The following is a 12,808-nucleotide window of genomic DNA, read 5'->3' on the forward strand; positions in this document are numbered from 1 at the left end:
TGGAATTTATTGTCCTTGATTTAACTATACTTTATCTTACGGGATAATACAATTTACAATGAACTTCCCCTTCTGTAGAATAAAATTATTGGTGGAAAAGTTTGGACATTGCTAGTCTAAACAAATTACCTAATAAAGATTTTTAAAAAGTTCCTCAAAGTTCTCAAATAAGAGAACGTGTCAATTAACTTTGGGTATAATTTATTCTACAAAGTTATTTCCCCTCTCTACCTGGATAAACTTTGTACATATGAGAATAAGTGTAGGTAATGAATTTTACCTTCCACCCCATTAAATCTGCTGGTATGATTATTCACCACAATCTCAGTATAAATCTCCTCATCCAGATGGGCGGGTTGTGGCTCCCCCCCGCACTTGCCACACTCCCCGCCCTCCCCCTGGCAACACAGCAGGGGGGAGCAGGAGGAGCAGGGGCCCCCAACAAGGGCGTCCATGTCGGTTCTCAGGGGGGTGGTAGCCACAACAGCTAGTAGGTAACAGATACATAGCTCCAGCACTCTCAAGGATACCTAAATAAGTTTTATAACAATTAAGAATCGGTACACTGCACAAGAAATGTAATAATTGTAGATGTATAAACCAGACAACTAAAAGGACCCTGTCTTGGGGAACTTATTAGTCTGCTAGCAAATTGCTTTCTGCTCTTTTGTAACGACTTGGCTGTGTTATTAAATATGATGCTATTCGCTGATATTCAAAAACCAAATTGAAAGTCGGCACAGATTCCACAGGGTGGAGACATACGGCTATTTAACCCCTTCCCCCTCTATTTTTTTACTCTTAATAACTACATACCTATTAACAAAGAAATTAAATCATTTTCCCTCATAAGAACATCATGATTGCTAATTCATTATTGAATCATATGAAAACTAAAATATTAAAGCATACCTGATAACCATACCACGGATCTGGAATTTCACGGGGATTCGACCTCAGCAACCCATGCATGCCAATCATTCCATATAACTGAACTCCACCCATCAAGCTTCCCAGTACCGCTACGCCCAACGTCAAATTGACGGCGCGTGCCAACGGCGAAATTGGCGGGCGATAGCTGCCCGTGGCGGGAAGACGCATTGAGTAGGTGTCGGAGCCCGGACCTCCGTTTCCCCCACCGGCATGTTGTTCGTACATTAGTTTGGGGTACATGGAACGGTGTAACTCGGCGTTCTGGGGACACACAACCTTAAATACAAATAGGTAACCCACATTCTTACCCCATTAAATTTAATTCAAAGCCCCTAGATGCTAGAGGCGCAGTGGATAGTGTATATAGGAGTTAATCTAAGAATTTATATACAAATTTAAAATTGAAGAAACTATTTAGGTACCTTTTTCATTGTAGAATAGATGTAAAAATAACCAGCAGATAAGAGCAAGCTCCATACAATGAAGATTCCTTGACCTAAAAAGAGCGTTGTATGAAATGTGTTATTATTTAAGAGATAATAATATAATATATTTCAATAAATAACTAAGAAGTATCAAAGAATTTTTTACTCAGTGAATTTATCATATACTTATACAAAGTCGAGGTTTTATGATTGTAATGTTTATAAAGTGTAGCCTCCTTTCTAGTTATAATTGTGAAGTTTTATCACTATGATTTTTCCTTGCCAATTGGAAAAACATTTCCATAATAATATAAATTGAATCATAATAGACAAAGATTAATCCTGTTGTAAAAGTAACATGATGTCTGTCTGTCTAAAAAAGATCTCACTAACTACTGGACAAATATGGATCTCATTTACAGTGAAGCTTCTTAAGGTTTAATTAAAACCTCCCCACTCTAATCAAAGTGCCCATAGAGGACTATAGGAGCACAACCGCTAGTCTAAAAATACGCTAACAAAACAATATTAAAACTTATATTTCATTTCTTTATAAAGGGACACAACTGTTATAAATAAATCAATTTATCTAAATAATACAAATATTTACCTAACAGAAGCAGATATTGAAGCTTGGTGACCATACCCACAGTAAAGTCCAGAGCAATAGAAATACAAAGATGTAGACAGCAGAATATTCCCAACCCTCGGGGTGTTTGTACACCAGGACTTAGTAACTCAACCTAAACAAAAAAGAAAACTAAATTTTCTACCTATCGTAAATTTCTGAAAAGACGGTTAAGGCCAACAAAAGGGGGGGGGGGGTTTTAATGCAACCATCTCGTAATCAATGTATAAATGGCACTTAGAATTCGAATTTTGATCTGAAATTTTGCATGAGTAATCCTTGGTAGGTCTATTTTCCCTAAATCGAACAAAAAGTTGGAAAAGTAACGGCTGGCAGCTGGCGGCTCAGCCGTTTAGCCGTTTTTTGCCTATTTTCAGGGCAAATTCATCATTAATTACGTAGGAATCAACTTTTAAAAACATATTTTTGGTTTAATTCTTGTTAAATGATAACAATAACCATTTTTTAAATTTCTAGTACCAGCTGCTAAACGGCTAGAATCGGCTGAAAACGGCTGGGAGCCGCCAAGAGTATGAAGAGTAGATAGGGCATGTGACATGTCTAGGGGTAGGTTTTTATGGTTGCTGAGCTCAAAAATGTTACCAAAAATAGTGGCGGCCCATCCATATGGCAGCTGGGTAACAGCTGCAGCTCAGCTGGGAGCGGCCAAGAGTAGAATCAGTAGATAGGGCTTGTGACGTGTCTAGGGGTAGGTTTTTATGGGTGCTGAGCTCAAAAATGCTACCAAAATTAGTGGTGGCCCATCCATATGGCAGCTGGGTAAGAGCTGCAGCTCAGCTGGGAACAACCAAGAGTAAATTCAATTGAGTAGATAGGGCTTGTGACGTGCCTAGGGGTAGGTTTTTATGGGTGCTAAGCTTAATACTACTACCAAAAATAGAAGCTGCCCATCCACATAGCAGCTGGGTAACAGCCGCAGCTCACCTTTAAGCGGCCAAGAGTAGAATGAGTAGATAGGGCTTGTGACATGTTTAGGGGTAGGCTTGTGACATGTCTATTACCTAGGGGTAGGTTTTTATGGGTGCTGAGCTCAAAAATGCTACCAAAATTAGTGGCAGCTCATCCATATGGCAGCTGGGTAACGGCCGCTGCTCAGCTGGGAACGGTTAAGAGAAGAATGAGTAGGTTTAGCTTGTGACATGTCTAGGGATAGGTTTTTAGGGGTGCTGAGCTCAAAAATACTAACAAAAATAGTGGCCGCCCATCCATATGGCAGCTGAGTAACGGCCGCAGCTCACCTTTAAGCGGCCAAGAGTAGAATGAGTAGATAGGGCTTGTGACGTGTCTAGGGGTAGGTTTTTATGGGTGCTGAGCTTTATACTACTACCAAAAATAGAAGCAGCCCATCCATATAGCAGCTGGGTAACGGCCGCAGCTCACCTAAGAGCGGCCAGGAGTATGAAGAGTAGGTAGGGCTTTTGACATGTTTAGGGGTAGGTTTTTATGGTTGCTGAGCTCAAAAATGCTACCAAAAATAGTGGAAGCCCATCCCTGTGGCAGCTGGGTAACAGCTGCAGCTCAGCTGGGAGCGGCCAAGAGTAGAATTAGTATATAGGGCTTGTGCCGTGTCTAGGGGTAGGTTTTTATGTGTGCTGAGCTCAATACTACTACAAAAATTAGTGGCAGCCCATCCATATGGCAGCTGGGTAACGGCTGCAGCTCAGCTGAGAGCGGTCAAGAGTATAATGAGTAGATAGGGCTTGTGACGTGTCTAGGGGTAGGTTTTTAGGGACGCTGAGCTCAAAAATACTACCAAAAATAGGGGCGGCCCATCCCTATGGCAGCTGGGTAACAGCTGCAGCTCAGCTGGGAGCGGCCAAGAGTAGAATCAGTAGATAGGGCTTGTGCCGTGTCTAGGGGTAAGTTTTTATGTTTGCTGAGCTTAATACTACTACAAAAATAGTGGCGACCAATCCACATGGCAGCTGGGTAACGGCTGCAGCTCAGCTGAGAGTGGCCAAGAGTAGAATGAGTAGATAGGGCTTGTGACGTATCTAGGGGTAGGTTTTTAGGGGTGCTGAGCTCAAAATACTAACAAAAATAGGGGCGGCCCATCCACATGGCAGCTGGGTAACAGCTACAGCTCAGCTAGACACGTCACAAGCCCTATGTACTCATTATACTCTTGTCTGCTCCCAGCTGAGATGCAGCTGTTACCCAGCTGCCATATTGATAGGCCACCACTTTTTTGGTAGTAATTTTGAGCTCAGCGCCCATTAAAACCTAACCATAGACACCTCACAAGCCCTATGTACTCATTCTACTCTTGGCCGCTCCCAGCTGAGCTGTAGCTGTTACCCAGCTGCCATGTGGATTGGTCGCCATTATTTTTGGTAGCAGTTTTGAGCTCAGCAACCATATAAACCTACCCCTAAACATGTCACAAGCCCTATCTACTCATTCTACTCTTGGCCACTCCAAGGTAAGCTGCGGCCATTACCCAGCTGCCATATGGATGGGCGGCCACTATTTTTGGTAGTATTTTTGAGCTCAGCACCCCTAAAAACCTACCCCTAGACACGTCACAAGCCCCATCTACTCATTCTACTCTTAGCCGCTCCCAGCTGAGCAGCGGCCGTTACCCAGCTGCCATATGGATGAGCTGCCACTATTTTTTGTAGTATTATTGAGCTCAGCACCCATAAAAACCTACCCCAAGACACGTCACAAGCCCCATCTACTTATTCTACTCTTGGCCGCTACCAGCTGAGCTGCAGCTGTTACCCAGCTGCCATATGGAGGGCTGCCACTATTTTTGGTAGCATTTTTGAGCTCAGCAACCATAAAAACTTACCCCTAGACATGTCACATGCCCTATCTACTCATCATACTCTTGGCGGCTCCCAGCCGTTTTCAGCCGGTTCTAGCCGTTTAGCAGCTGGCACTAGAAATTTTAAAAATGGTTATTGTTATCATTTAACATGAATTAAACCAAAAATAAGTTTTTAAAAGTTGATTCCTACGTAATTAATGATGAATTTGCCCTGAAAATAGGCAAAAAACGGCTAAACGGCTGAGCCGCCAGCTGCCAGCCGTTACTTTTCCAACTTTTTGTTCGATTTAGGGAAAATAGACCTACCAAGGATTACTCATGCAAAATTTCAGATCAAAATTCGAATTCTAAGTGCCATTTATACATTGATTACGAGATGGTTGCATTAAAAACCCCCCCCTTAGTTTAGTAGCGAAGCAACTCTAATTGCAAATGTCCGCCTGCTATTCAAGGTTAATAAGTTTTGATGGAGATTCCCTGTACTAATATTCTTTGTCCGTCTGTCTGTCGGTCATTCAACAAATGCAATATTATAAAATCACATAGGTACATAGGTTTAGTTATTTTCTATAGATCTATCATCATTCTGTCCTTCTGATTTTCTCCAACCCCGATTTTATGATGACTTCTTACTTAGTCCGTTTGTCATTCCATGATTTTTTGTACTTCTCTATATAAAGATGATGTTATCCTTATTCTCTTTTTTATCAGAAACAGAAAATATTTTAACAAAGGGGTAGATTTCAAAGCTGGTTGTTTTAGACAAACTTATAAAAACCAAACAATACCTGGGTGACTCTGAGAAGTGCCAGAAACAGGATAGCAAAGGCTGAAGTGATACATGGATAACCAATATTGAGCAACATGTATGCCAGCGGAGAGTAAAAGGTTCCGCCCTCGTTGTATGCATCAACCAATAGAAACAGGCCACGAGAAATACCTAAAAACAATCATGAAATAAAATGTTACAAAACAGGATTATTTCGTTCGTAATATTATCTTATTTTCTGTGGATATTCTAATAATATAAACGAATAAGGTTTTTATGTCTAAAACTTAAGATTTCAATAACTACTGAACTGACGGAAGCCTCACATAGGGCCTTGGATAGTTTTATACCATTTTATTTTAGATTTAATCCTTGGGATAGTTTTAGGCTATTGTCTGTAGCTAAGGATCTCGCTAACCATTAAACAGATATGGTTCTCCTTTACAGTGAATCTTCTTATAGGTCTAGGGAAGGTTTTTAACTTCTTTTTTTTTTTTTTTTTTTTTTTTGGGGGGGGGGGTATCTTCACACTCCAAATAAAAAATGACCCTTCCAAAAAAAAATATTTTTTTAAATTTTTTCTTTTTAAAACTCAAATTGAAAATGGGAGGGAGTCGACTTTTCTTTCTCCCACCTTAAGTGCCCCTAGAGCCCTCTAGGGGCGTAGCCGCTAGTTTAAATATAAAGTATCTAGATGCTAGGTGCCCAGTCGCTAATTTCTATAAAAGAATTCGATACATGTATCTTTATAATTTTTATAACTCTATGTACCCTACTATTAGACAAGGGGCGTCGTAGCTCAGTGGTAACGCACTGAGTTACGGTGATGAGAGTTCGAGTTCTAGTCCCCATGTGGAAACTCGAATTTCTCAGTTGAATACATTCACGCAACTTCCCCTGGTTGTGTAAGAAGGGGATTATTGAGTAAGTTTGGATACTTAATAGTCACGTACATAATATCAGTACTACCCTTATCCCAAGCTCCTCTGCGGAGAGCGTCATTCATTACGGTGACTTAATTTGGGACACCTGCCATACTCGGCGAGGGTGAGGTAATAATGAGTAGCTCTCATGAGATAGCGGGTCAAGTCATAATGTGCTTGAACGTGGAGCTTGATAGCCCTAGTGGCTATACAAAAGTTTCTCAGCCTACTCCATGACTACTTAGGTCCAAACCCTAAGAGACTATGGCTAATCAAACAAACAACAACCCTACTATTAGATATAAACTAAATGTAAGAAAGTTAGCACAAGTTTGTTATTCTTCAGATGAAGTATCCCTCAATGCATGTTTGTAAATATTGTACAAAATGCCTATTGCATAACAATGAAAAATGTAGAAAAAAATACTAACCTACTGCAATCATACAGGCATTCAGGGAGAGGAAATAGCCGCGGGAAAACAACCTGAAAAAATTAACAACATGAAATTCTTTGCATCAACACTGGATTCTTTTTTGCTCGACAATTTCTTTTGGAAATTTAAAAAAAAATGTACCTAACCAACACAAGATTATATTAATTGGAATGTTTTAGGTAGGTATATCATATTTAGGTAGGTGAGCTTGACTTACATAATTCTTTACCCATGATAAAATGCATAATTGATGAAACAGCTAAAGTGGTTCCCTGATTTATTTTCAAAGTATAGCATAGCAGTAAAGCAGTTGGCTGGGATTGCTAGCTATTATTTGCTATGATATTACTGTTACAATACAGGGATATAAAGGGATAAGACAATTGCAAATGAATTGATATACATCCCCAATGATACATGACCCCAATGAAACATAACCCCTTCTGTAGATTACTGATTATAACGTTTGGATACCTACCTTAATGAACAAACCAATCAAAATTAAATTAAAGTCCCCAAAGTTGCTAAGTCAAATAATAAGAAAACGTTTTCATAACACATTGGGGACTTGTGTAATAAACAGCCCAATGTCTCCTCCCTCCCTGGTTACAATACCATTTTATAGGAACCAGGTTTATTTGGTGAGCTTGACGTTTAACATTTTATGCAGATTCCCAATAACCTTGTTTGCCAAAATCTAGGTTTTACACGGAGGTATGCAGAAGTATTTTGTGTAAATAATATAAATTCAAGGATGTTACCTAGAGAGAGAGGATAATGGGCTGTTGATTACACGAGTACCCAAGGTATTACAATAACGTTTTTTTATTCGTTGGCTAGACATCTTTGTGGACTTTAAATGAATTTTGATTAAGGTGTATGTACAAACGGTTCAACCACTATTTGTAATCTATAGATGGGGTAATTTTGTGTTTTGACATTAGTTACGTACCATGTACATCAATTTATCAGCAATTGTCTTATCCATCTTGAAACAAAATATCTATAAAAATGGCTGGATTCGATTGAACAAAAGTTATTAAAGGGAGCTTTTTGGAATTTCAACAAGGGGCGAAGTAATTAAATCAAATAAAGATTCTATTATGCACATAAACATAATTTAATTTACCATCCTATTACGTCGGTAGGTAGTAAAGTTTTTTGTCTGAAGCTTACGATCTCAATAACTACCGATCTGATTTTAGAAAGCTTCACATAGGTCCAGTGATGTTTTTAGACTGTTTCATTTTCAGATTTAACTCTTGGGGTTGTTTTAAGCTATTTTTCAAGCTCCTACGAATAAGGAGCCTTATATGCTAGGGGTGCAGCCGCTAGTTTTAAATACTACAATGCAGTGCATTAGAATAATAACATTAGTACGTTATTACAGCCATTAACAAAAGAAATATAATTGCTTTTATTTCTCTACAAAAAAGTGAAGTTATATAACTAAATAATCTTTTTTTCAGAGTCTTCTTTTCATGAAGATTTTTAAAAAGAGTTCATTAATTGTATACACTAGTTGCCAGCTACCTAAAGGGATATGACAATGGCTTATAAATTGATGTACACCCACAATGGCGATACACAAAATTTCCCCTTATGTAGATTAAAATAGTGCTTAGAACGTTTAGACAGTCAACATAATAAACCGACCAATCATATTAAGTCCCCAAAGTTGTTAAGCCAACGTTAAGAAAGCGTTAACATAAAACTTTGGTGACTAGTAAAATAAACAGGCTATTGTCCCTTCTCTCAATGACTAGTTGCGCATCTGCAACTTGCATAAGGTCGTCTTAATGGAGAGAGGAAGTGTTTAATCCATCTAGTAACAAACAAAGAAAGAAAAAGCTGGATTAATATTACAGATTACTATTCCTAAATTAGCCAAACTGTCCCATTCTATCCCATCTTAATGCAAAGCAGGGAGGGAGGGGGACATTGGGCTGTTTATTCCACTGGTCCCCAACGTTTTCTTATTCGTTGGCTTAACAACTTTGAGGGCTATATTGATTATTGATTAGTTAGTTCACAAAGTATATTTTGTGCACAAGATATTTCATCCCAGCCGATTGAGATGTCAAGTATGTCATCCGCAAAAATGTAGAGGTCTGTTGGGTTTCTTTCTGGCATTCTATCACTTAGATTCTGCTGATTATTATTCCATAGGTGAACGCTTGCTACGGATCCTTGTGGTGTGCCTCTAGTTGTTTGTTTGGAAACCATGACGTCATCATGCATGGCTGTCACTTTTCTGTTTTTAAGCATTACTTCTGTCCACATTACCGTTTGTCTTGATGCTCCCATCCGCTCCCGGTTATGTATCATCATATTAATGGAGGCATTGTTGAAGGCGGCGTCGATGTCTGCGAACAGAACAATCGCACACTCGCCATTCAACTTTGCCTTCTCAATTTTCGCCACTACTGCGTGGAGACAGTCTTCTGTATTGGTGCTTTCCTTGTATGAGAATATTTTCTTGCTTGTTTTAGATCTAAGATGATTTTCACTAACTTCCCAGTAAAGTGTTCTTTCCAAACCCTTTAATAGGAAGCTAGAAAGGCTAATGGGTCTTTTAGATTTAGGATCAAGGCTGTCTTTTTTACCAGGTTTATCAATAAACGCTACCCTGGTGTCTAGCCAGGTTCTAGGGCACTTACTTTCCCTCACACTTCTACGCCATAGCTTCACAATGTCCCCCCCAATGATTTCGATGCCTTTCTGTAAATGACACGGATAAATGCCGTCCATACCTGGAGATTTAAACGGCTTGAAAGATTTCAATGAATTAGTAACTGTTTCAATATTAATAACTCTTTCAATATCAATAAAATTATTATTATTACTATGGTCATATGGCTCCGTATGTCTGTCATCCTGTTCGTCCGGAAAATGTGTATTTAATAAGACATTTAAGGTATCCTTGATGTTTTGTGTGTACTCCCCATTAGGTTTTCTCACAGTTCCCATCTCTCTGTTGTTGTTCATCTTCATCAGTTTCTGTATCCTGGCTGCTGCATCAAGTCTGTCCATTTCCTGGCACAAATTGTACCAGAGAGACATACATATACTGGAGGAATGGGCTAAAGACCACAGACTGAGCTTCTCAGCAAGCAAAACCAAACTGATGCTGTTTACCAACAAGAAAAATCCTGTACTACCAAAAATTTACATGAATGAAACTGAGCTGGAGTATGTGTCAAGCATGAAATATCTTGGAGTAACATTCAGAAGTGATCTCAAATGGGATCTTCATATAAGGAACATAACAGACAAAGCAACCATGTCCATGATGTACTGCAGACGGATGATATCCAAGAATTGGGGACTCAACCCAAGGATATGCAGATGGCTTTACACAGCAGTAGTGAGACCAGTCCTGACGTATGCAGCTATGATCTGGATTGAAGGTATCTCAGGTAGATTAAATGGAAAGAACAGAAAAAGACTGGAGAGAGTACAAAGGAAAGGTTGTCTGGCCATACTTAACAGTATGAAGTCCACCCCCACGGCGGGGATGGAAGTGATGCTGGGACTAGAACCTATAGTCTTCCACCTTCAGGCACAAAGTATCAACACCTACAAAAGACTGATATGGAACAACAGCTGGACAGTGCAGCAGGCTGAAATAGTCAGTGAAAAATCACATGCAGTTATTATACGTAAGCTGGCAAAGAACATTAAAACAATCTTTTTACCAAGAGACAGAATGGTACATACACAGTTTGTACCTACACACTTTAAAACAGAGATTGGCACTAGACAAGAAGCTAGGGAAAGTAACCTGAAGCCAGGAACAAAAGACCAGGAAGTAATTACATGCTTCACAGATGGCAGCAAGATGGCAGGAAGAGCAGGTTTTGGCTACATTATTACTGGAGGAGGACTTAAAATCAGTGGCGCCCAACACCTGGGTAGCCATACAACGGTATATCAAGCTGAATTGTTAGCGCTGGCAGAAGCAGCCTTCACACTCATATCTAACAACATAAGGGACAGGACGGTAAATTTCTACCTTGATAACACCTCTGCTATAACAGCAATCCAAAACTATCAAATAAGAAGCAAAGTTATCTTTGAGACCAAAAGACTGCTAAACAAACTTGGCGAAGACAACAGAGTGCTAGTGGCCTGGGTACCTGGACACGAAGGCCACCTTGGAAACGAGGTGGCCGATAGAAAAGCGAAGCTAGGGGCAATGATGAAAATACACACACCTGGAGAATGCATTCCCATTTCAGATGCAAATATAAAAGCGGAAATTAAAGACTTCACTTTCAAAAACTGGCAGAAAGAATGGGAGAGGATCACAACATGTAGACAAACAAAAATGATGCTACCCAGTGTCAGGAATGGTTTGTGGAGAAAACTGATAACAAAACCGAGAAGGATGATGAACATGATCACACAAATCTATACAGGCCACGCAACACTTGGCTACCATCTGAACAATATGAAAATAGAGGCCGCACCTACATGCAAACAGTGCGAAGAATTTGACGATGCGGAAACGGTAGAACACTACCTAACAGAATGCCCAGCCTTCAGCCATGCAAGACAACAACATCTAGGACATATTTTCTTGCGAGTTATAGACTTACCCACCCTTAACCTCGATAACGTACTTAAGTTTATTAAAGCAACGCGTAGATTCGATTATTTAGAATGAAAATAAGCCCATTATATTATAAGACTAGAAAAACTAGTCGACCAGCATTTGCAAAAATCTTGCAAAAATACTAGGTAACAAAAGCTAGAAAACCTAGCTATGATTATACTTGCAAAAATCTTGCAAGTCGAGAATGGCTAAAACCTAGCCAAATATCTTTAGGTAAAATTAAATAGTTACGGAAATCATTAACACACAGGAAAAAGAAATTGCAAAAACCTTGCAATATTATTGCACATAAGCTAGGAAAACTAGCTGACTCTCACTTGCAAAAACCTTGCAAGTTAAGATGGCTAAAACCTAGCCAAATTAAATTAAAGATAATGTAATCGTTATGAGTGTATAATTGTTAAACAGCGCATCTAAGACATTTAAGAGTTACTGACAGGCAAACATCCAACTACTATACAGGTTATGGTACAGTATAAATAATAAATTACATTAGATTTTTATCAGATTTATTAGAGTTAGACTTTCTTAAATGATAGATAGGACTCCAACATTTTTCATGATAAAACTTAGGTAGTTAATCTGGAAATCTTGAAAATTAGACCAGTTTTAACTAGGTACTTAAGGCTGAAAGCCCTAAATAGCGATACTCGTAGCTTCATGCATATCAACCTCGTGCTGGAGCGCTGCCAACTCATCAGCTTGGGCATCCGCAGGTTGCTCAAGGGTAGGTCGGCTGTACTCTAGCTGGGTTGTTAGCCATCCATTTTTATACATACTTCTTGCAATCTCTCTTTTGACATTTTCCTCGTCAGTCCGATCAGCCTTATCCATCAGAGCCGCTCGCAAGCCTTGTAAACGCTCACTCATCTCAGTCCAAAGCTCCATGTTTGCATTAAAAGACATTTTTAATCAACAGTTTAATGTTTTATCTTCAACTGAAAACTTTCCCTTTGAAGAAATATTAAGCGCGCGCACGGTTACCTCCTACGTTCTACACTTTCACCAAATCTTTCCCTACTAACCTTATAAACTAGTTTTAGGAAGACTGGACTCAGCTATACTAATCTAAACCATTTCAGGAATAAAGAGAAAGGGAAACTCTAACTCGCCCCATAAAAATCCCTCTAAGAGCTGCGGCTCTAGCGGGGATATAAGGGTGACGTCAAGGGTAAACCTAGAAAGATTATCAAGACTAAACTAGAATTATTTAGGGTGAATGGACAGAAAAGGGGACACTACTGCTCCCCTTAGTTTTCCTGGGCTGGTGGACTCGGACTGGTT

General features: G+C 39.4%; 1 protein-coding gene across 5 annotated transcripts in view; it reads right to left on the minus strand.

Annotated features, from left to right (window-relative positions):
- The window catches only part of LOC145328756 (uncharacterized), a 54,133-nt gene that overhangs the window by 22,511 nt on the left and 18,814 nt on the right, over nucleotides 1-12,808 (minus strand). For all 5 annotated transcript variants that reach the window (XR_013882585.1, XR_013882586.1, XM_080172576.1 and 2 more), the window contains exons 10-15: nucleotides 6,904-6,956; nucleotides 5,569-5,720; nucleotides 1,969-2,101; nucleotides 1,356-1,429; nucleotides 913-1,209; nucleotides 281-530 (exon numbers count right to left, since the gene is read on the minus strand). Coding sequence is in view for 3 of the 5 variants with exons in the window: in XM_080172576.1 (XP_080028702.1) it covers nucleotides 281-530; nucleotides 913-1,209; nucleotides 1,356-1,429; nucleotides 1,969-2,101; nucleotides 5,569-5,720; nucleotides 6,904-6,956 (959 nt within the window). In the remaining 2 variants the exon portion in view is untranslated. The remainder of the gene's footprint in view (nucleotides 1-280; nucleotides 531-912; nucleotides 1,210-1,355; nucleotides 1,430-1,968; nucleotides 2,102-5,568; nucleotides 5,721-6,903; nucleotides 6,957-12,808) is intronic.

This window comes from Acartia tonsa, chromosome 9 (assembly GCF_053477335.1).
Source record: "Acartia tonsa isolate MP-2025a chromosome 9, ASM5347733v1, whole genome shotgun sequence".
Classification (NCBI taxonomy): domain Eukaryota; kingdom Metazoa; phylum Arthropoda; class Copepoda; order Calanoida; family Acartiidae; genus Acartia; species Acartia tonsa.